General features: G+C 52.6%; 1 protein-coding gene across 4 annotated transcripts in view; it reads right to left on the bottom strand.

Moving 5' to 3' along the window:
* The window catches only part of FLT4 (fms related receptor tyrosine kinase 4), a 59,037-nt gene that overhangs the window by 26,081 nt on the left and 9,549 nt on the right, over nucleotides 1-23,407 (bottom strand). For all 4 annotated transcript variants that reach the window (XM_065643971.1, XM_065643973.1, XM_065643972.1 and 1 more), the window contains exons 2-4: nucleotides 10,828-10,924; nucleotides 4,384-4,658; nucleotides 98-210 (exon numbers count right to left, since the gene is read on the bottom strand). In XM_065643971.1, coding sequence (XP_065500043.1) covers nucleotides 98-210; nucleotides 4,384-4,658; nucleotides 10,828-10,924 — 485 coding nt within the window. The remainder of the gene's footprint in view (nucleotides 1-97; nucleotides 211-4,383; nucleotides 4,659-10,827; nucleotides 10,925-23,407) is intronic.

Below are 23,407 nucleotides of genomic sequence, written 5' to 3'. Positions count from 1 at the left end.
CCTGGCAGTGCCTGTCCTGCTTCCACTCAGGTGATTACAAATGCAGAACAAATGCAACACAACTCAGTCTAGAGTCTTCCACTGGCTGAGCTCTCACCGAAATCAGTGTGATGTTAAGATCTGGGATGGACACGAGGCACGGTACCCAAGTGTTCTCCTTCTTGCTAATGAGGAGGGTCTCCGGCTTGTTGATAAATGGCTGTTCAAAATCTGAAGAAGAGAGAGAAGAACAACAACAACTAAACAGAGACAAGAAAAGAAATGGGAAGAGGGACCAGCCAGAAGAAAAGGAGGCTTTCTGGCTTTCTTCAACACAGCATGAGTTTGCCACAGGGAGTGGTGCTGAGCTGGACGGCCCATCTGCAACGTGTGACAGTTGGAGGAGACACCTGGAGCTCGGGAATGCAAAGGGAGCAGCCGAGGCAGTTGCCTCTGCACCAAACACTGTTCGGGTGGAGCGGCACTTGTGTGACGTTTGGGCAGTGCTGGAAATGACCTCCCCTCTCCTGGCCCTCTCGAGGTCTCTGCCTGGGTCTGACCCTTTGTGAAACCAGCACATCTCAGTCCTGGGCTCAGCGCCTGCCCAGCTGGTGACAGTGCGTGGCCCCAAGGCAGGGACAGCGTGGGCTGTGCCTCCCTGGTGCAGCAGTGGCAGCGCGACCTTCCAGGGCGAGGAAGTGATCCGCAGCGGAATGGTATGCAGATGTCATCCTGCAGCCATCCCGGCCGGCAGATAAACAGATGAGCTGAGCTTTCCAGGGCTGCCACCCCACTGCCTCCCAACTGCTGCAAGCACAAACATTGACAGGAAGAGCAAAACCACCCAAAATTAATCAGCGAAATGACTTAGCAAGGCCAGGGGTGTTACACTAAACTCAACATGGAGAGAACACCAAGAAGCAAAGTGTCTGCAGAAGGGGCTGCCCCATCCTGCTCAGTGTGTTGCCTGTGTCAAATGAGAAAAGCCCAAGTAGGGCTCTATGGTGGAAGGGAGCTGATGGCAGCATATAAAGGAGATTTGTTGTGACCCTGACCCGTCATGCCAGGCAACATCCAGCCACAGAGCACGAAGTCCAGCCCAGTCCCAAAGAGCTGGCAAGCTACCAGGGCAGCACAGACTCCATTTCTGATTCTCTCTCAGATACACTGGAAAGAGCTGGTGAGATCAAGATGCAAAAGACTCTTGTACTCCAAGCCATGGCTGGCTAGGAAGGATGAGGTTTGTCTTGCAGTGCCTCATGCCCGCAGCTGCTGAGGCACCTGCTCACCTCTCTGCTTGGCAGTGCTTTTCTTTAAAATTAACATTTTGGTTTGAGGATTTTTCTACTTTTTGCACAGAATCAGCAGCCACCCAGGTTGACTAAATGCGATGAAGACAAAATTGGAAGAAACAATGAATTGTGAGTTTGCCTGGTGTCCTCTGGCTGTGCCTCACTGACTAATTTCTTCTGTAATATCAGCCCCTGCCTGCCCATTTCCACAGGGACACGTGCCTCATGGGATGCTCTTGTGTCTCTGATACCTGGTGTTGTCAGCATCTTTCCTCTTTAAGAGTCACGTCTCTGGAAATGTCCACCCAGTACATGTTTGTGTTTGGTTTTGTTAATGGAAACTGTCCCCTGGGTGAAGGGGCTCCATAAGGAGGGGGTGGGTCCCCACCTAGGAGATGTGGAGCTGCCCCAGGGACCTGCTAGGGGAGATATTATGGCTTCAGGTATGCTGGAATCAGACCAAATGATCCCAGTGGCCTTAAAGGTTACTCTCCATTCATCTGGATTGCAGCTAAATTATTGATTTCAAGGGATTGTAGCACAAGGATGCCAGTTTGTCCTGAGACTCTTTCCCTCCACTACCCAACCCCTAAAGCTGCTCATATAAAATTACAAGTCAAAGATGAATTTGGCAATGATCCCCATCTGGGGATCCTGCTGTTCAAATCACATTGGGCCCAACCCATTGCTCACTGTATTAAGTGCATAAGGGAATTTCTTAAATTTTTGATCTATAAAGCTGTTGCTTCAGTGAGTGCCATGTTGCAAAGACTTACTCTTGGTGAAGCACTTTTTTCTACAGCTTAGGTGAAACAAGCCATGCATAGGAAACATGTTGGTCAGGTCTTATGAAAATATTGATTGCCCAGAGAATTCTTATCTTTATTTCCTGGGGTTTTGTGCTACCACAGGATTGCTGTCTTCTGAAATCACAGATTTGTTTCTGAGTGTGAACATGTTCCTCATTCCTCTCCTGAGACCTGGGCACATGAGAGGTTGGAGGTACACAACTGCCAGAGGTAAGAGACTGTGAGGGCCCCTCCAAGTTCAGATGGCAGCCAAGAACTAACTGATTTACTGGGCTGGTCCTGCTGCCAATGAGCTTGTGATTCATGCATTAACTCCCCTCTCTGACCACATCACATATTTTCTGTAAGGCTATCTTAATGGCTCGGATGGGAATAATTTAGCATCTTCTTCATTAATATATGCTAAGCTTTATGAGATGGGGGCTGTACATATCCTTTTCTACCCTGATGAGGCATTCTGTATGTTTACAGTGCTATCTGTAGCTGTAATAAAATACACACCTAACTGGACACATGGGAAATGAGACATATGAGTGGGGAGTTCACTTGAGAACTGAGCTGCAGGTAAAATACAGAAAACCCAATTTTCCAGCCAAGCACAGATATTTTGTTCCTGGCAATTCCACCAAGCTCTCAACATGAGAAATGAGGTTGATGGATAAATCTGTGGTCTGATCATGCTGTCTCCGAACATCCCTGACACTTACATCAGCCCTTCCGAGCTCTCAAGAGACAGTTCCACATTGCAGCCCAGTTCAGCAGGAACAGGCAGGGCTTTATCTGGATGCTCTGCAGTGGCTACAGTTACCGTATGCCTGGGTTTTCCTGACATGTCCCTGTCCTGTCTGGAGAGGCGGATTCTGAGGTTTCCTGGATGTTTGATAGCCATAACAGGGGACGGCTTGATTGGAATGAGTATGAACATGTGCTGTGTAGCCATGTGCACAGCAACACTGCGAGGTGTTGGCTGGATCTGTTGCACACATGCTGTCCACAGGCACTGTGAGTCCCATGGGCCCTGACAATGTGGGATTTATTGCCCCTAAACTACACGTGCACGCTTGCTGCTCTCTGGTAAACAGGAGAGTCATTACTGAGCTGCAGATGAGGCTGGAGGTGAGAAAAGGTGGACAATGGAGCAAAGGAAGTGACATTTTCTGGATCACACAGAAAATCAGCCTCTTGCAAATACATTCCCTGCATGTAAGCCTGTTGGGTTGTACTTCTTTTTAGCACATGTAAGAAGCTTTCTGTCTCCATCCTGATACAACACTCTAGAGTGTCTGAACACCCCTTGTTCAACATGTCTGGGATCCAGGGAAGCTCTGTCCTGTTTTAGGATGGGCAGCAGAGCCTATGGCAAGAGGAGGCAATTACCCAAACAGATCCCAGTTCCTCTCCAGCAGCTGCCCAGCTTCTCTGATTTGCCTCTGCATTTTTCTCTGCATAGCTGCAGAGGCAAATTTGGCTTTGCCCTGGGCCTTCTGAAAAATGCATCTTGTATGTCATGACCTGCCTGGCTCATGACAACTGCACCAACTAATAAATGGGGGTGGAAAGAGAAATAGCTCAGCCAACTGTTTCCAGGGGACAGTGCTCATTTATCTTGCTAAAGCATGCTGCGAGCAGTGGGGGAGATGGCAGAGGAGCCCCTGGGGCATGGGGAAACTGAGTATTGGCCTTGCAGCCACTTGCGGTTCCAGCTCCAAGCCTGGTGGACAGCCCTCCTCCTCCAGAACTCGTCTTACAACCCTTGTGCATGGGCAGCCTCTGCTCAGACAGTGTGGAGAGGAGCATCTGGGTCTGCCACGGTGGGGTGGCTCCAGGGCCGTACAGCCTGGGGACAGCAGGAGGCTGCACGCAGGTGTGTCTGTGCCACTCCCCCTCTCCCTCCCTCAATCTCAGCGTTACGGAACATTGTCATCCCTAGTTGCTAGCATCTCCAAGAGCCCCCAGCTGCCCAAAAGCTAACTCTTGTGCTTTTTTTAGCAGTTGAGCGCCTCTGAGGCCCGGCCCTCACTCCTTAAATTCCTGCATTCCAGCCCAGCTGGAGTGATGCCCCCGGGCTGGGACATAATTGAATCCCAGGCGCTGCTGCCATCCCCCAGAAATGGATGGATATTGGTTCTCTCGAAGTGCAGGGAGCCAGCCCTTGGCCCCTTCCCTGAGCCAGCAGCAGCCACACTCTGCCCTGGGAGTCCAGGGGGCAGATGGTTTTTTTAAACTTTCTGATATTATACTGGTGCATAGACTGCTCCTGAATTCTCCCAGCCTGAAGGTGCACACCGATGGATGGCTCTTACCTCTCACAAACACATAGGTGCTGACTGCTGTGGTGCCCTCTATTTTGGCATCAATGTACTTGTAGTAGCAGCGGTAGTAACCTGTGTCGTTCGCCTGGGTCTCTGTCAGCACCAGGACTTTGCAGTACGGCTTCATGCCAGTCCCCTCGCAGTCTTCTTCTCGGATTGCCCGGCCGCTGCTGGGAGCTGCTGAGGCCACCAACTCGGTCTCCTTCTCCTTCCCAGCAGGGTCCACCTTGACCCCGGGCCACGACCACTCCAAGGGGTGCTGGCCTCTAGACATGGGCAAAGAGGAGAGTTAGCTTTGGGGGGAGCAGGGTGAACACAATGGGGATTTCACTGCCCTGTGTCACCCTGTGCACTCTGCACGTGGCCCATCCAGGCACCACTCTTGGGCTGTGCTATGGAGGAACAGCCATCCTGCCAGGTGGAAAACAGGCACGAGGAGATGGCAGGCAGCTTCACTAATCGCTGGGCAAGCAGAGGCTCATCTCCTTCCCCAGGCCACCTCTCCAGCCATGCTAAGCTGTAAGATATCAGCCCACTCACAAAGACATCTCCCCCTCCCATGACTGTGTCCTACTGGTATTGATGCCAGGACAGGGAGTCACACAGGGGTCCTCAGGGAAAGGCTCCATTTATTTTCTATTCCCACTCATTATTAGAAGGGTCCAGAGCTATTAAGAAAACACATGGATGTGATGAGTTCCTTTGGCACAGTGCAGCTGCTGGCTGGGGCTCATGATGTGATGAATGGAGTGGGAAGGAGAATGAGGGAAGGAGAGCAGACTGGAAAGAAAACACTAAAGCAAAAAAGCAGGAGGGAGTCAGGGGTAAAACACAGAGAGCAGAAAACAAGGGGAGGCTCAGCTGATAGCCTTCTCTCCAGCTGCATTTCCTTCCCCGCTGCTGTGGGAGGGGGTGCCCTTGCTCTGCACAGCCTCCTGCAGCCCCCTCGCCCCCCCAGAACGCTCCCCTCACTGAGGCTGCTGCCCCTTCCCGCTCTGCAGATACACGGAGCTACAGACACCCCTCCGAGGGCACGACCGCAGAGCCTGTTCACCAACAGCCCGAAGACAAACGGAAAAGTCCAGGAACTGCAAGAAACCCCAGACAGAGCTTGCACGTGTGCACTTATATATAGCTGAGGATCTCCGGAGCGGGATGCTTGCATATGCACATGTACGCACACGCTGCCATCCCTTGCTATAACTGCACTTGTTTACTACAAACAAAACAAGCTTTTATTCCATGCTGGAAGTTTCCTTCTTTGAAATCAGAGCCCTTTTCAGAGGAAGGCCTAGTCCCCACTTGAAAGTTTGCCAGCGTAGCTGAAAGTCACTTAAGAATGTGAAAAAAAAAAAAAGGGAAAAGGAAAAAAAAAAGACATGGCAAGAGACAGCTGTGGGGGTAAAAATGGCCTTTTGTCAGCACCGTTTGCTCTATTAGGAAAAACTGGGTCCATCTATTATTCAAGCTGGGAATTGGTGTGTTGGCACACGCAGCTCCTCTGCCAGGGCAGCTCTGCGGGCAGATGCTTTTAAGCACAGCCAGACTGTGACTGTCACCAATAGCTGGATCCAGCCAGCAAGAGACAGCGAGTGGAAGTGAGATAAGGTGCCATCGGAGAGCACAATGGCTCAGATGCAATGAGGACAGGATTTCTGTCCAAGCGCGGGGAAAAGAGCTGCCCCTTTGTATGTCTTCAGCAGCTGATTTATCTTCCTGCAGACTTTGTTCTTTTCCAGCTCCCACTACCCAGCTCTCCAAGGATGAGTTTGGAGGCAGTGTGCTGTGCTCTCCCCATGTCACCAGGCACAAGGGCTCTGGAGGCAGTGATGTGCCCTTGGGGACAGCCATGCAGCCCCTCTGATCCAGCTCAAACTTCTGCGTTCACTAAAAATGCCATCAGTGCCTGAGGTAAGACTGGAAGTACAGCTCTGGCGGCTTGTGTCCATGGTTCACAGCAGGCTTTTCCAAAGGATCAGAGTCTCACAAACACTTTGATAAAAATAAGACTCTTGAACTTTGAGTTTTTCCCATCCTATGCATGCACAGGGAAAATAATAGTGAACCGGATCACCAAACCAGTAACACTTGGTGCCCTCTGCCATGCCCCTTGCTGCTGCGCCCATGGCCCCACTGCACCAGGCGCAGACTCTGGGGCTGGCCCCGCTCTCAGCCCAGAGCCAAGAGCTTCAGACCTCGACTGCGCAAAGGAGCCCCAAAGCCCTTTGCATTTGCTCAGGCATTTTTGGCGCTCCATGCGGAGCAGGGTAATTGTACAAGTCTCCAGCGTTTCCGCTTTCTGTTTGTTTACCCACTGGGATTTTCACGCATTATCAGATCCACTTGTTTTATTAACCATCAAGGCTAGCAGTAGCTGAGTGACATGTATTTATATAAACACGGATGGGCCAATACAAACAGACTCGCAGAAGAGCCCACAGGCGGCTCTAAACTAAGGCATTCCTTGCATCATGTGCTGCGCAACCAGATCCAGTGGGGACACAAAGGTGTAGGCATTCATGTGAGTCCAAGTTAGCATCACCGGTGTGTTGAGGACCAGAAGAAGGCAGTGATGAGGGCATGCCAGGCTCACTTGGGTTTATTTCTAAATCCACGCTCTGCATTTGGGGAAAGGTCCAGGCAGCAGTTCTGGATGGTTCCCTCCCTCATATCTGTCACCTTCGAAGATTTGTTAGCAAGTTGTTTGCTTTCAGCTCTGTGATAATGTGCCTCTGGGTGACAGATTCTGCTGATGCCAGCTGGAAACAGATGCACTGTAGGCTTCTCCACAGCTGTTTTCCTAAATCTTGTTAGGACAGATGCTCTTCAAGGGAGATGTTGCAATTGGCACCACTTTTCTTCAATCCTCTTTGAAGCTACCAAGCATGGCATGTGATGGGCAAAGCTGGCTGTGTGGCTTAGCTAGGATAAGACAGATCCTGTTTCAGCACCACAGAGGATGTTCACAGCAGTCACACATATGTAGGAAAGAGCAGCAGGTGTTGTGTGTCCCTGGATGCTGCTCCAGAGCAGCCATGGCAGGGCATTGCCTTGTCCTTGAGCTCCTTCAGCTCTGCCACAGTGCTCATCTCCTCCACGGGAGCCAAGAGGGCTCCAGGGTCAAATACTTCCTTTCTGACAGAGTAGGGTTTGTGCATTCACAAACACCTGCGAGTCAGCTCTTCTAATGAGTCACTGGGCAGCAAAGGGCAACCTTGCCCTTCTTTTTCTATATACCACGGCTGGGTGACGGTCCCTTTCCACCTGAGTGCCCAGCACTTGCAGGATGGGATGGGAAAGGATAGGATGGGATGGCACAACCAGGATCAAGCTGATCCCTCCAGAGGTTTCTGCTGTTGTGCAGCTGGCTCCTGTGGGCTCTGCTCCAACGTTTATGAGCTGGAACAGCACAAGCTCTCTGCTTTCCCCAAGCACAGGCTGCTGAGGGCATGAATGCAGAGATTCACAATATTCTTTCCTTCCTTCTTGAGATGGGAGCTAATAAAAGATGAACCGTCCATGTGGGCATCAGCCCCTTTGTCCTACTCTGCCATATGCTGAGATCAAAACATCACTGGGGCTCTCAGCCAGCCCTGGCGTGATCTGTATTTTCGGGAGTGCTCCTACGCTGGTCCCTCACTCTGTCTGGACGTCTCAAGGGTGACAGGGGAACGTGCCTGTATGTGATGCCATTTGCAAAAGCAGAGCCGCAGCATCTGCTGACTCTTTGTGGGTGTGCTGTGTCTTCGGGTCTCTGTTAAGCATGCCCAGCTCCAGAGGCATCGCTCATCCCATGGCCGGGCACGGACTCTGGTCACCGATGAGGCTAGGTGGGCTGTGGAGCAGGAGAGAGGCTGCAGAGCTGCGGGTGGGTGAGATCAGGCTGCTGTGAGGGAGCCTGAGAGCGCAGTCAGCTGCGGGACTCTCACACTTGGTGGGTGAAGCTTGAAAGGTCTTCAGGGAGTCTCACGTGGGGGGTTTTGTGCTCAGCTTTCTGCTGCAGCACTGCTTCAAGCAGGCCTGTACTCCTGGCACCAGGGCAGCTCAAAGAGCAGCCAGAGGACATTGTTCTCAAGGGAAGACCAGGGTCAAACTGAAGCCACCTCCAACGCAATGCTCAGCAGGGAATCCCTGGATCCTGGATTTGATTTCATATGTGTTTCTGCCCTACCCTGCCCCACCACCCTCTCCTTTGCCTGTTCTCTTGGTGGTCTGCATGTTTTTCCCTTCGGCTTCCATTAACACAAGCCAGGTCTTCCCAGGGTGGGCCATGGTCCAGAGAAGAAGTTGGAGAAGCAGCTGGGTGTAATTAGAGATCCAGGGACCAGGAAAGATTTACTTTTCATTGAAATGAAGTAACAGTGTCCCACAGTCAAAATCCTCTGCTCAAGATATTAGACAAACACGAGCTTGAGATCTCGGAGGGAGAAGGGGAAACTTTGGGCCATACAGGAGATGCTGAGACTTATCTACCTGTGGATGGTGCAAAGGACAGTGCACAGCCCCTGAGGAGCACATCTGGGACAGTAGGGTGCAGAGGTGGGGGTCAGCCAGGGAGCAGCAGGGGCAGAGGGTGCATGGGTTTTAGTACTGTTTGCAGATGGCCTTTCTACACTTCGCCTGGCCAGTTCAGTCTTGCACAACACCTGGGAGCCAGGGGTAGAGATGTTCCTTATCTCAGGTGTGTCCACGCCAGCAAGCTGTAGGGATGCTGTGCAGTGAGCCTGAAAGACAAGCCTCGGCACTGCAGCAGTAAAGAGGGAGCTTGCTGACACTTGGAGTGACTCTCTAGCTTGTACAACACCCCCTGCAAGGGCAGGCCCTGCCGAGTCTGCACTGGAAATAAGATTATTTTTTTTCCACTTAATGTGAGTTTCCTTCATATTAATCAATACACAACAAATGCACACGGAAAGGGCAATCTTGTCGTTCCCAGTCCAGAAGGGTTACCTGAAAACAAAGGCTTTCCACTTCATGGCTCTAAGCAGGTATGTTCATGCTTGACTGCAGAAGACACTTTCTTTAACCACTCCTCTACCTTCAGTATGTGCTTTAGTCTTGGCTTAATCTGCAAGCAACACAGTCTTGAAGCCACTTTCTATGTCCCTCCCCAGGCCACCGCCGAGAAAGAGTCCAGCCTGATTATAAGCTCATTTGGAATAACCTCACTGAATCTCCCCTCTTCCAAGGTTTTAACGGAGTGTCTGCTGCCGCATCCCTCTGTGGAGGGAACTGCCATTGCAGAGCCCTGGAGTCCCCAGACTCCCTCCTCTTCCTCTCTGCCACCACAGCAGCTATATGGTTGATCACAGTCCTCCACCTCACACATTTCCTACAACCCAGCACACACCACAACTCCTCAGGTCACCTTATGAACAAGCTCACAACCACTTAGCTTCCCAGACCAAGTGAAATCAGTTCAGTACAACCTTCAACCACCTCTTCTTTGTTCCTGTTCCCTGGCTATGAACCGATTCACAAAGTAAAAGCAATGCCATCTGTTCCAGGAAAAGTTAAATATGTTTATGACAAGACATGAACACAATGCCAGCCAAGCGTTTGCAGTAATTGCTCCGTGGTTATATATAACGCTGAGAAATACCCATTTGAGGCCCACGCTGAATTTATACTCCCATTGCGCCCTAGCACTCAGATCCTGAGCATGGATCTGCTTTCAGCTGCTGAAGGGAAACTCCAGCTTCGTAAGGAAAATTGACCTTGGTCAGTTCTCCCACTTCTGTGGTGGTTTTTTTTTTTTTTTTTCCTTTCCAAGATAGGGGTAGTGCTGAGAACATGTACAGCTGAGTGTCCCAGCATGGGATAAATCAGTTCAGGCATATCACCTTCTCAGAGCCACAGTCTCCAAAATGACCAGGGATTCTCGAGCTCCTCTCACAGAGTTATTAACCTGGCCTGGCTGGGGTTTCTCTTCACCTCCATGTGTCCAAGGAAGAGCATTAAATCCCAGCTGGAAGCCTCTCACAGCTACCACTAAGTGCAGCCTTGCCTTCTGCCATGGATATTTCTCACCGTCCCCCAAAATGACCTGCCAGATTTAGAAACGAGAACTACAACCCTAGCAGCCCCTGATGAGGTGAGAATAAGTAACATCAGAGAGAGACATGAGAGTCAGGAAAGCAGTTTCCCTGAAGAGCTTATGTGGAAGCTATCAGATCATGCAAATGCTTCGCTATCTTCCTTCTGCCTGCAAGACTACAGCAGAGGTTATCACCATCTCCTCTGAGACATCTTCAGCTTCTTTTTCAATTAATTAATTAATTAGATGAATTCACACTTGGTGAATGCGGCAGATTTCTAGTTGGCCATGCTAATTTGCAGGTGTACCACAGCCGAGATGTCCCCAGTGGGCTCTCCCTGCCTGGTCCTCCAACACCTACCAGGTAAGAGCAGTCTAGGCAGAGCCATGCGCCTTACCTGCAGGTGATGGTCAGCGTGTCCTTGGCGTTGATGACGTGTTCCTCCTCGGTGATGCTGAGAGTAGGGGGGGTCATAGAATAGCCGCTCACCAGATCTGTGGAGAGAAAGGAGAGAGGGGGTGATGCAGACATCTGCTAGTCTGGACCCACCACCGTGGGCAGCAGCTAGCTTGGCATCATGAGCCCGGCAAGGGGCAAAGACTCTTGAAGGAAACATCTTGCAGGAGTCTGCTCTTCAGCAACAGCTCTAAGGCTGGGGCCAGAGTGCTCCTGGGCTCAGACAGACAGACTAGCACAGAGAAGGGCCAGAAAAAAAGTGGAAGACCAGAAATCAGGGAATCCAGGTGTGGCCGTTCCTCACCAGGCGACTGAGATTGAGCTCACTTAGACTACTGCTCTGAAATGATGTTATCTGATGAGAGGAGAGAGTCTGGTTGGAGATTTTTCTATATACATGTAGTTTTCTGTAATCAAGGGGACAAATCAGAGGTGCCCAGATACCACGAATGCAAAACTCTTGCAGTGGTACAGAGGTGGCTCCAGGAGCCGGCAGGCATTCACTGAGTGCCCTTCTCCTGCCAGGTACTCTCGGGTACCCAAACACGACCAAACCTTTGGGGATTACAGCAGCTCCCTCCCCTGCACCACAGCGGGGCAGGCATTCCGGGAGTGAAATTATCCAGGCTCAAGGATGGGCAGGTAAACACATTATCGCACACTTCTCCCAGCTTTTTTCTGGGAGAGTCCCACGTGTGCTTGCATCTCTGGCATGCCAGACACGCACCCTAAGCGAGTTCCTCGTGGACAAAACATCTCGAAGTACCGGTTACCCTCAGAGAGGTAGCTGTTGTTTTTCATTAGCACGGTGTTTCTGTCATTACTTCATGATCTTTATCTTAAAACTCCAGCTTCTGGAGACATGAGATAATTCAAAAGAAAAGTCTCAGTCACTGCAAAAGCGAGCAAGCAAACTAACCAAAATAGAAAAAAAAAAGTTGCAAAATGTGAAGCTGTGACTCAGGTAGATGCTAAATGCTAAGGAAGAAAAGAATGCAAAAATACATTGCTAGCTCGATTTTCTACAGAAACATAAGATTTTTGCAACTGCGTTCTAAGTATGTCTGTCTCGTTCCCTTGCAGCATTCAAACCCATTTATCAGAGAGATCTGGCAGTGAGGGAGAGGTCTCGAGGACATGGTGTTTCCATAGGTTTCACAAGCAGCAGGAATGCCATGTGCTGCCTCTCCCCCAAAACTGTGTCCTGAGGACTCGGGCCTTGGAAGCCCCATGGTAGAGCCAAGTGATGAATGTTTCTCTATGGGGAAACCTGATTCAGGAGTTGCCAAATGGCCGCGAGCCCCTCTGAAGCGAAGCCTCTGGGCGGTGGCATGGGGAGTCAGGCCTGTGGGTAAGATGCAGTGCCCGGGGTCCACCGCCACCAGCAGAGGCTGCCGAGGGGGATACGGCAGCGGAGGGACGTGCCGAGCAGCACCGCCAGCACAGCCAGGCCAGGGCTGCCGGCCTTGTTCTCCCCGATTGTTCTCCACTTCCTTCCCGCCTGCGCGTGGCTCCGAGGTGGCTGTCCCCGCGGCTGCCCCCATGGCAACGGCGGGGCGCCGGCCACCTCCTCCCGCCATCTCCCGCCTCCTCTTCCCTCACGCGTGAGGTGGTGTCAGACCAGGGGCTGTCCCGGCCCACCTCCACCTGCGCGGGGGTCCCGCTCCCCGTGGCCTGTCCCACAGACTCCCCTCTCTCAATGACAATGGCAACAGCAGCCGTTCTTCATCATCCAACACGCCGGTTGGGTCAGCGGCACCGCGGCACCTGGGACCAAGCGGCGTTTGGCCCCCACGGAGGACACCCTGCCTTGTGCCTCCAACCTCCCCTTCCCCGAGCAAGGGGACGTCAGATGTCACATACAAAAACGTGCCCCTGGGCTGTGAAAATAAATGAGCACATTTTTGGTAAAATCCCTTCAAAATGTAACGAGGTTTATTAAAAAAAAAGGCGGAGGGAGAAGGAATCTGACCGCTAAGCTGTATTTCCTATTAATGCCGGACACACTTATCCCAGTGCAAACACTGCTCTCCAGATGGCCACAGACCAATGGTACATCGCCCTGGCAAGTGGCCGGGGGCGCCCGCCACCCCCACAGAGCTCAGCCCCAAATGTGAAAGATACAGCTCGCCACAGGGCTGGCAGGGGCCAGCAGACGCTCTCATCGTGCCCTGGGCAGCGAGCAGAACGCTAATCCCCAAAACCCTGGCACAGCAATCCCCAGGGCACCCGAGTGGGTCTCAAACCAGAACTGTCCCTTTCGCTCGAACCATTAAAAAAAAGTGGTCCGGGCTGGCGGGAGCCTCTCAGCCATTGCTGTGTACCACATTTGCCCCACTGCTGGGTCTGGGGGGGAGCAGGATGGCCACAGAAATAATCCCCTGCCTCCCTTCACGTGCCGCTTGGTGACCTGTGAGCAAACAACGCCAGGGGGGTGGAGGGGAAGAAAGAAAAAGTACGATCTGTGCAGGTTGAGGCTGTGGGATTCCTGCAGATGCATCCTGTCCATGGCCCGCCGCGAGTACAACAGGAAAAGGAACCACTGCTGCCTCCGAAAGCGCTGCGGCACGGGGCTGGGGATGCTCCTGCTGCCGGCAGCCAGCACAGGGCCAGCCCTCACGGACGTCCAGCCTCCTTGCCAGCACTTCGGGGACTCCCTGCGTCAGGCGCCAGCTCATGCTGGGGACCCACTGCTCACCCTGACACCCCATTTCAGGGCTGGCGCTTTGGGGTGCTGGTGCTCACAGCCAGCCGTGGCACTCAGGACAAGCAGAGGGATGCACAGCGATACTCCCGGCCTGCGAAAGCATCTTCAAGGCCATCAGCTTTTCCCCAAAATATTCTCTGTCCCTCTCTGTGCCTGCCAGCCAGACCCACCCCATTGCTGCCCCTACCTTTTCGCTCCCTGAGGCAGCACGTGCCTTTCTATGTTTCTTTCCTGTGTCTTACTCTCCTCAACACTGAACTTGGTGCTGGGTTTGGCCATTAAATCTCTGCTAACCAACATACAGATGGTTTGTGTCTCTGGCAAATCCCAGGGTGCGAGGGAGATGTCTCCAGAGCACAGAGCGTCTCCTCTCTTCTGAGTCCCTCCTTCCCCACCTCCAACCCCACGGATGCTTTATCTCCTCAGCCCTCCAAGCAGACCTCACCCTCTTGTGCACACCACACCGTGCCCTTGCGAGGGGAGAGCACTAATGTAATTAAAAAGGCATGCGGCAGCCCCGGCAAGCTTTGTTTTTTCAAGATGGTTTCCAAGCAAGTTGGCAGCAGGATATTAAAATAAACAGAGGGGGACTGATGGGATGCGGGGAGAGGAAGCAGGATCCCACAGCCACTCACACCTTGTCCATTTTCAGAGAAGTGCACTTCCCAGCAGTTTTCCTAGCCTTGATCTCTCAACACATGGCTCTGAAAGCGGACAGGCTGCACCGAGGGCCTTATCACTGGCAGCTCCTTCATTTTCTCCAGCCCCCTCCACCTCTTTCTGCACCCTGAAATCACTGCTGCTCTCAGCACGGCAGGGCTGCCTGCTGGGGTTCTACATCCCACGGCTCTCCCTGCCGGGTGGGGAAGCCATACTCACCCACCCCAGGGTGTCTCACAGACACCGAGCAGCCTGCAGGCTCCAGCCTTGTGCCTGACCTTGAGCACGCTGTGGGAAAGCCTCACCATGGACCTGGTTTTCCCTTGTGATGGCTGCAGACGGCTAAATCACTGCAGAGCAACACCTGTGCCAGAGCCAGCACCGCCGCAGCGAGCAATGGCTTTGAAAACCCGTGCAAAGGCTGTGTGTGGGTGGAGGTGCAGGCATGGCATGGCATGGCACGGCTCCCGCTTTCTGTCTGCTTCCACTCGCAGGAAGGCCTGCACCGGATCCTCCCTCCGAGCCCCCACGCACCACCTCAGCCCCTCTCTGCTTCCCCTTCCCTCCTTCTCTGCTGAGCTGGCCCTGCTGACTGATTAACGGGGCACCTTTCCGGAGAGGGATTTTGTTCACACTCTGTCCTTCTCGCTGACTTCCTTCCCTGGCACTGGACTGGACTGCTCTGGCCGCAGCCACCGTGTGTCCCCAGCTAACCGGCACAGCTCAGGCTCCTGCCACCAAACTTACTGCTTTGGGGTTTTGTGGCCAGAGCTGCAAAATAACATGCACAGAGCAAAGCTGGTCCAGATGAGTCTGCACACTCCTGCTTGCCTCCCTGCACCTTGCATACCCAGCCCAGTCCAGCCCGCTCGCCCCAGTGCTATACTGGGGCAAAAGACAGGCTGGAAGGGAAAAAAAAGTGTCCTTTCCCCCAGCAAAGCTACTCTGACCCCGAAACCTCCCCATCTCTACTTTGCCATGTTCAGGTAAAAATTCCCAGTCAGTGAGCATCCTGACAAAGCAAGGCAGGAACTCGAGAACATTTTCTACAAAGTGATCTCTAGCAGATTTCTACCACATAACCGAATTCCCAGACTAAGGCTCCAGGATGGAACACCTGAATTTACCCACATCCTGAGGCTGCAACACAAAGCACCTCAGATGAGCCTGTCCCTGGCCAGAGCTTGACACAACTCTGAATGCCCTGGGATTGCTCAGCAACCAGTGCTACCACATAGCCCGATGTGGCTCATCTTGCAAAGCATCTCCCATTTCCTTTGGGTTTTACCCCCAGACCAAAGCCTTGGCTGCCCCGAGGTGCCCCAGCAGGCTGGAAAGCCAGAAGGGGGCCCTTCCATTGCAAGTGGGGCAAGGCATGCACTTAGACATGCAGTCACGCACCACAGTTACTGTTTGAGAAAAACCTGCCCTTGGACAGCCAACAATAAAATTCCGGTACCTCACTATTGGGGAAACAGGGACTGAATGACCCCTTTTGAAGCAAAAAAGCAGCAATAGCTGGCAGTGCGGGGAGAGGGATGACAAACATTCCTCTACCCTTTCTGCAGACCTCCCCTCCTGCTTTCCAGGTTGGGTCTGTCTGAATTAGCAGCATTTGTTGGTGAAACTGCATGTGCACCATTACCCCTTGCTCTGCAGGAACTAATCCTGGCACTGCAGGTGACATCTTCCTCCTCTGCTGCAGTCACCTCTTCCCCACCTGCCCTGGTGCCAGGTGCTGCGGGACCCCCAGTTGCCCGCAGACACACGGGGGGTCCATGTGCCAGAGGCAGAGCTGGGCCAGCTTCCCACCTACGGGGCTGAAGTTCCCCCGCGGAGCGACTCATCCTCACACATGGGGCAAGCATCCAGCTGTGGGCTGGAGTGACAAAGTGTGAGTGCCACGAGTGTCACGTCATGCAAGGAGCAGGCAGCTGGCAGAGCAGCAGGGGGAATTTGAACGCAGGGCTGTCAGCTCCTCCTCTTCCTCCTCCTGGTGCTCGCCAGCACAGAAAAAGGCTTGTTTCGTAGAGAGGTGAGATATCGCACGAGGCTGAGAAATGAATGGCAGGCTCTGGCCATGGTGGGGATGAAACACCAGATGTTTTCTCTCCAGCCTGACAGCGGGCAGGGTGAGCCCCAAACCACGCAGGGAATTCACACCAAAATGGAGCAGGTTCTGCATGGGATGAGGGCTGCGAGGGCAGGGTGACAGCCGGCCATGCTCACCCTGGGGCTGGGGGAAAAACAGAGAGGTGGCATGCTAAAGGGCTCTGTGGCCAAGATGGAAACAGGCTGAGGTGCAAGCAATGAATAAATTAAAACTTATAATGATGGAAAGCTGGAAATCCCCGAACAAACTATGCATTTGCACAAGGGCAAAAGAAACGGGTCCCTTCTTTTATGTGGTTCATGAAAGATATTCCTTTTTCTTCAACTCAGGGTTGCCCATCGCTTCAAACCTGACCCAGAAGAGGTTGAACACGGAGGCTGTGCTCCTCTGTGCAGGATCGGCTCCTCTGCGCTCTGCCTCGCACTATGGCAGCATCGCTGTCCCAGCCACACAACAGAGCCCCACGCACCAGCAGCTCACTCAGGCCCAGGGCAGCACCTTTCCTCTCTCACAACAGGCAGTGCTGATGGTGAGACAACACTCCCCTGGTCTAGAGATTTTCATCCATGGACCTCAAAGCCCTGAAATGTCATCAAATCAAAGTGTGCCTTCACCATTTTCTAAGGATATTTCCAAAGCATCAGATGCTCCTCTAGCCAGCTGTCCTCCTTCAGGTAATGCAAGGGAATAATAATTATAGGAACTCAGTCAATACTGACGAACACAGAGGTGACCATCGTTATTGGGTGTTTGATCCCTGCTGCCCAACAGCAAAAGCCTAATGAGACATTAACTATGCCCCAAGGCACCTGTGGGTATGTCGGTGTCTAGAAGCAGGAGACCCCTGGGCAGGGACCAAACTGAGGGCTGAGGAAGGGGCTACCAGAGCTGGTAGAAATGCTGTTTTCTTGGCACCTGCCTCAGAGACACCCCAAACACCATGGGTCTGCAGCAATGCCAGGTAGGGGGGAAGGACGTGTGTCCGAAGGGACAGGGCATTTGAAGGATGCAAAAAAATCAGGGGTCTCCTTCTGCTCAGCACCTGTGGCCAAGGAAGACCCCAGCCAAAGCATCCCCCACCTGCCAGCCAAGTGGGGAGTGGGATGGGGTGGGCAGAAGCATGAGCAGCGAATCCTGCAACAGCAGCATGGTCCCGATACAAGCAGAAGCAGCCACAGCCAGAGTGGCAGCACCATGAGGACAGGCAAGCTGCTCCTCTCTCCCAGCCCCGGGCACTCCGTGGCACCATGTCCATGCATCCAGCGTCCGTGGGTCTGGCCAAACACCCCCACGGACTCAGTCCAAAAGGCTTCTCGAACCAAAATGCATGCACACCAACAGGTCCATTTAGCCTCCCAGTGCTCATAAACTTTAATTAACTGGTTCTTTTCTGACAAGGCACAAAAATCTCATAACCACCTGCACTGATGGGGAACGAGGCAAAGAAAGTCATGAGCTCTTTGGGCTACTTCAGCTTTTGGATTTCAAGCCAGCAGCCTTATCAGGGGACACAGAGGAATGTGAAAGCTGGAGCCACTTTTAAGAGAGCTGGGCTGTCCCAAGGAACAAAGCGATCCTCGTGTCCTTCAGTCCCAGTCCCTTGGTGCCTCCAGACAGGGATTTAAATCAAGGTATTTCACAAGCCAGCTGCCCTGAAGCAGCAGAGCACAGCTACACCCAATGCCCCACCGTGCTGCCACCTGCTTTTGGGACTCTGGTCTGCATCGGGTACAGACAACCCGTGTCCTTGGGACCTGCCACCACGTCATCACAAAGCATCCCAAAGAGGGGTCAACGAGCGCCTGTCTGGGAGTGTTTATCTGTCTGCCTTTCTCCCTGCACAGGAAGCACTATCTCACCATCGCCCTGCCTCGCTCCAGCCCAGTTTCCTGCTCCATCCTGCCAGGTTTACCCTGCTTTTTCCTCCTCCCCTCCCCCTGCCCCATGGCTGTCAGGCCATGTTTGCATTTCTGTCTCCTGCCGTCTTTCCTCTCCCTGCACCCCCCCGTGCTCACTCCCTACTCCATCCTCCCCGAGCGGCTCCGTCCTGAGCCAAAGTTAGCCTCTGTCAGGTAGCCACATGTCCGGCCCGGGGCAGCGGGTCAGCCGGGGCCACCCTGCAGACCTCCTCCAGGATCTCTGCTGTCAGCAGCCTCCCTGGGCCCCGGGGAGTCGGCTGTTTGCTGCTCTCGCTGGGGTGAGGGATGCTCCCACACATCAGAGAGCTCATTTCCCCTCTTTGGGACACTCTCCCAGACCTTCTGCTGTTGGCCAGGGGCTGGCCAGACACTGCTTTGTTTGGTCCCCCATTGCCTGAATCACTCCAGGTTTGTTGGCTGCCTGCTCCTGCCCGGAGAATCCTTTTCCTGCCTTTGAGATAGAGGATGCTCGAGCCATCTGTGCGTTTTATTTCCTTGTAGAAACTAACAAGCCAAGGATTGCTTCCTCTCCCTGACATTTTGGAGGGCAGCTCCGGCTCAGTGGGATGCACAGGGAGGGGGGAGCCTAGCACCTTCGGACAGGAACAGGACCTATTCTGTCCACAAGATGCACTCCCCAAGGGACAGAAATCCTCAGACCTGCCAAAATGACTGTGGCAGCTCCTGCTCCGCCACCGCCGTGGCTCTGCAGGAGCCCGGGGTGAGCTGCCCTGCTTAGCATACACAGCCACCCCTCTTTCAGTGTCCCCTATTAACTCCATGGCTAAAGCCTTGCAAAACTCAATTAAAATTATCCTCCCACATCTTAAGGACTGTCAGGTTGCTTCTCTTCCTGTTTTAATTTACTTCTTTCAAAATCTTGCCCTGCTCACATTCTCTGCCCCCACAGGATGTGATTAACATGGCGTAGAAAGAGCAGAGGGATTGGATGGCTTTAGGGGACCGGTAACAGAAATTAGCACCGTTCATCACGTCTCTAACCTGAAGGGATGCAATGGATGGTCCACAGCTTGTGTGAAATGAGTGTTGGTCCAAGTCTGGTAGCTGGCAAACAGGCATTGCCATCACAAAGGGATGGCCAGGATGGGCTGGGGAGATCCCTCAAACGGGACCACCTGGGGGTCTGGGATCTCTCGGAAGGTGGCTTGGGAAAAGCTTGTACTGCTGCTACCTCCAGTTAACCTATCTGGAACTGCTCAGGAGTTGCCTGACCATTGCAGGATTCAGAGTATAATTCTAGCCCGTGTCTATCCAGGTGTAATCCCCAGGGGCTTTAGTGTGCTGAAGTTCCTCTGGCAGCAGAGGGTACAAACCCACGAGACACTGAAGAGACACCTTTGGCCACTGAGAAGAAGTGAGAGCCTACAAAATGACACAAGGTAAACCACTAAAGGAAATTATTATCCATTGTTTCTCACACTGTACCTGACAAGGTCGAGGCAGATGACAAAGTACCTTTACACGCAACTCAGCTAAACTGTGGGCTTTGCCACTGCGGGATAACCACAGAGAGATTCCCAAAGAGAGGGACAAGCACCCAGAGCACAAGTCACCACCAGCTCTTACAGTGATCCAGGTGAGACATTCAGGTCTAGGAGTCCCTACACTTCTAATTGCCAAAACAGAGCGCGTGCATCAGGCCAGGAGCCCCCTGCCCACACCAGGGCATCATCCCCTTTTCCAGAATTCAAGCTGCCCACGCCAAGGCCAGTGACAGCCTGGGCAGAGCCGGGACCAGCCCCAGCACCTGAGCAGCAGCTTCCATCCACAGCACCAGGGCTTTGCTGCATGGAGACAGAGGAAGGAAAAAGCCCAAGAAGCTGTGGAGAAGAAACCAGTGTCTTTGCACACTCTCAGTTTGGACATCATTAACTACGTCTCCACCATGAGCTGTTCCCAGAGGCTGTGCTCAGGTGAAGCTCCTGTCAAAGCAAGCCACAGATGTGCTGTTGGGGAAGATGGAGCTCAAGCTAAGTGAGGCCTCGGCATCCAACTCTCGCTGGGAGATGGGGAGGCAGAGGCAGCTGACTGGGAAGTCAGACAGAGCCCGAGGGTCGGCACTGAGCACGGAGAGAAAAGGGCAGCAGCATTTGGAAAGCAAACAGCAAGTCACAGGTTTGTTTTTTTACTTGATGTGTGTGGGCTTAATTGCCGGCCTTTGAAGTTTAGCTCTTCCCAAGACCGCTGGCTTATGGACAGGCTGAGCAGGAGACTGAAGAAATCCCCATGCCCCATTCAGGGCAGGTTTCCCCCATGTGAGCAAACCCTGGGACCCTGCCTGCCTCCCGCCCAGGCTGCTGCAGCCAAGCTGACCATGCCAGGCTTTTTCAGGGGTCTGTGAGCCATGCAGCTGGACTGGGGAGTACTGTGCCAAGCAGAAAAGACCTGCTCCTCCGTCCTCGTGCCCCTGGAGTTTGCATCCAGATATTTGCTACTTAGCTGTGAATTGTAATCAACTCAGAGCCCTCAAACCAAACAGCTGCCCTAGGGCTGGCAGTGCCTGTTCCCCACAGCACAACGCATCCTCAAGTTGCTCTGCAGCTGCTGAGTGAGAAAGAAGCTGATGAACAGGGTAAGTGGGGAAAAAGAGTTTTGCAATTAGATGATTATCTTGGCCTTGGAAAACCTGGATTCAATTCCCCATCTGCTCCAGGCTCCCTGTGAGCCCATCATGCAGCCTCTTTGTATTTCCATCCCTGCCTGAGCCACAGAGGGTAGGGCAGCAGGAACGGGGCTGCTTTAGCTTGGAATAAAAAATACTCTAGCAAGAAAGGAGGAATCCCTATTCCTTCTAATGAAAGATAACAAGGAACAAAGAAAATGGATTTGTCTCAGAACTAAGGCGACATGAAAAAGCTACATTAAATGAGGATGGGTCCAGAAAGTAGAAAGCACGAGCACAGTGCAGAAGGAATTTAAACTTCCTGATCGTCACTGCAGGGTTTTCAAGCACCAAGTATAACCTAATAATAATAACAACAAAAAAAAGCAAAGGGAAGAGTGATCATGGGCATGAGAGAGAGCTGCTGCCTGGGGAGCAGGAGAGCATGGACGCTCCTCCACGGCGCAGCGTCTCACATGCACACCCGCACGTGCACACATGCATCTGCACGACCCCTTCTGCTGCCTCCGACAGGGTGGGCACAAGGGGAGGCAGGAAGATCACAGGCACACGCTCTTCAAAGGAGAATTAGTCATCAGAGGTAGTGGCAGAGGAAGGAAACCTCAGGTACGAGGTCAGATGTGCGCAAGCAGAGCGGGCTGCTGGAAGAGCTCTGAGCGCTCGCCGCAGATCTAAGAGCTCTCCTGGCATCCGCACGAGCAGGAGAGGAGGTGCGGTTCCCTGGGGTAAACACATTTACAGCAATGTAGGAGACAAGAAATTTCAGCCCTCCTGGAAAACACTGCACAGCTCGGCTTTCTGCCATCCTTGAAAGCAGCCAGAGCTGGCCAAACTCAGACTCTTCCCTGACACGGTTAATAAAAAAATCTCACTCTGCTCTCTGCAGGATCCCCAAGAGGGACAGGCTCTAGAGCACACAGAAAGCTCTCCCCCCACATAGGACTTTGCTGGGTTGCTTCTCACTCCTGGGTCAGGGATCCCATCTGCTCCCTGCTGGGCAAAGAGACTTGAAGATGGAGAGACTCAGGGCACTGGGAGGAAAGCTGGCCCCATGGGGCTGCCCAGGGCATCGATGGCAAATTACAAACGCACACACTCTCAGTTTCTCTTGGCGCAGAGCTGTGACTGCAAGCCAGGACCCGCTGCAGCAGGAGATGATAATCATCATCTGTGAGAGCCAAAGTGTATCAGGGCATTCACGTCACTTGAGATTAGCTGGCTGTTTAACATCTGCACAGATTTCTCCCTCCACCTCCACATAACACCCCTCACACAGCTATGAAACTCATTTAATTCCCTTCCAAGAAAGTCTGAGTTGGAAATATCACACTTTGTATATTATAGCACAATTCCTACAATGAAACACCCAGCCTAAATGGCAGTATCGGACTCTGGTGCTATTTGAAGGCCAGTAGGTTAAAACACCTTATACTGCTTTTTAAAAAGAGCTTACAAGAGGGTTACCAAGTTTCATAAACACCCAGATACTCTTGTTAACACTCAGAGGCTGACTGTTGTTTTCCTGTTTAAAGGTGCTTCCCTTGCCATGCAGCTCAGCGGGGAGAGCACGCAAGCGGACGCAATGGGAAGGAAGCGTTTACACATGCTAATGACTTCCACTGAAGGAGCACAAGTACTAAAAGGGAAATAGTGCTAAAGAGACAACACACCGCTTCCTTGGCTGTCCCTGTTCGGTCACTGCAAGGTACTCGGTGCTCAGAGCCGTGGGTGAAGCTGGGGACACCCTTCCCAGCCCCATGGGAAAGCCAAGGCATGAACCAAGGGAAGAGGTGTTGGCTCGGACCGCAAAGGCAGGAGAAGCCTCTTGGCAGTGGGGCTGTTTCGGCACCACGCTAGGCCAAAGGCAGACATTGGGCCATTCCCAGTAACGTGGGTCGGGGACCAGAACCCTCCCAGGTGCTCTTCAGGCCATTTCACTGTACGCATCTCTCTTCATGCCCCCACAGGTTTCCTAAGTTCACATGGGGCCCTGTTTTGTTTTGGTTTGGTTTTTTTAAATCTACTATTGTGCTAAGAAGTGTTTTTCTTTTGGCAAAGGTTACTGCAGGGCCAACGCTGAGCAGAGTCTCCTGCCTTCCATCACTGCTACAACCTCTGAGCAGGAGCTTAGCAGGGCCGACACCACTTATCTTCAATGAGGGCAGGCTTGTATTTCCACCACCATATAAAAGAGAGACCCCAGCACTTCCCCTCTCCCCCAGTGCATTCTTTGAAATGCCACCCAGGCCTTGGTATTGCTGGGAGGCTGGAGAGCCAGGGATTAACTGCCTCAGGATGCATTAAGCTTTATTTGTCTAAGCAGCCAAGGGTGAGGAGAGGCCATAAATACAGGGTGTTTCAAAAAGATGGACCCCATTTGAAATCATTTTGCTTTGAAATGAAGTCCGTCTTTTTGAAACACCCGGTATTGTGAAATGCTGAGTGTTGTGGAAGGGCGAAATTATGCAATGTAGGCAC

The sequence above is a fragment of the Caloenas nicobarica genome, chromosome 13, assembly GCF_036013445.1.
Source record: "Caloenas nicobarica isolate bCalNic1 chromosome 13, bCalNic1.hap1, whole genome shotgun sequence".
Taxonomy (NCBI): Eukaryota; Metazoa; Chordata; class Aves; order Columbiformes; family Columbidae; genus Caloenas; species Caloenas nicobarica.
This window is presented reverse-complemented; position numbering and strand designations above follow the sequence as displayed.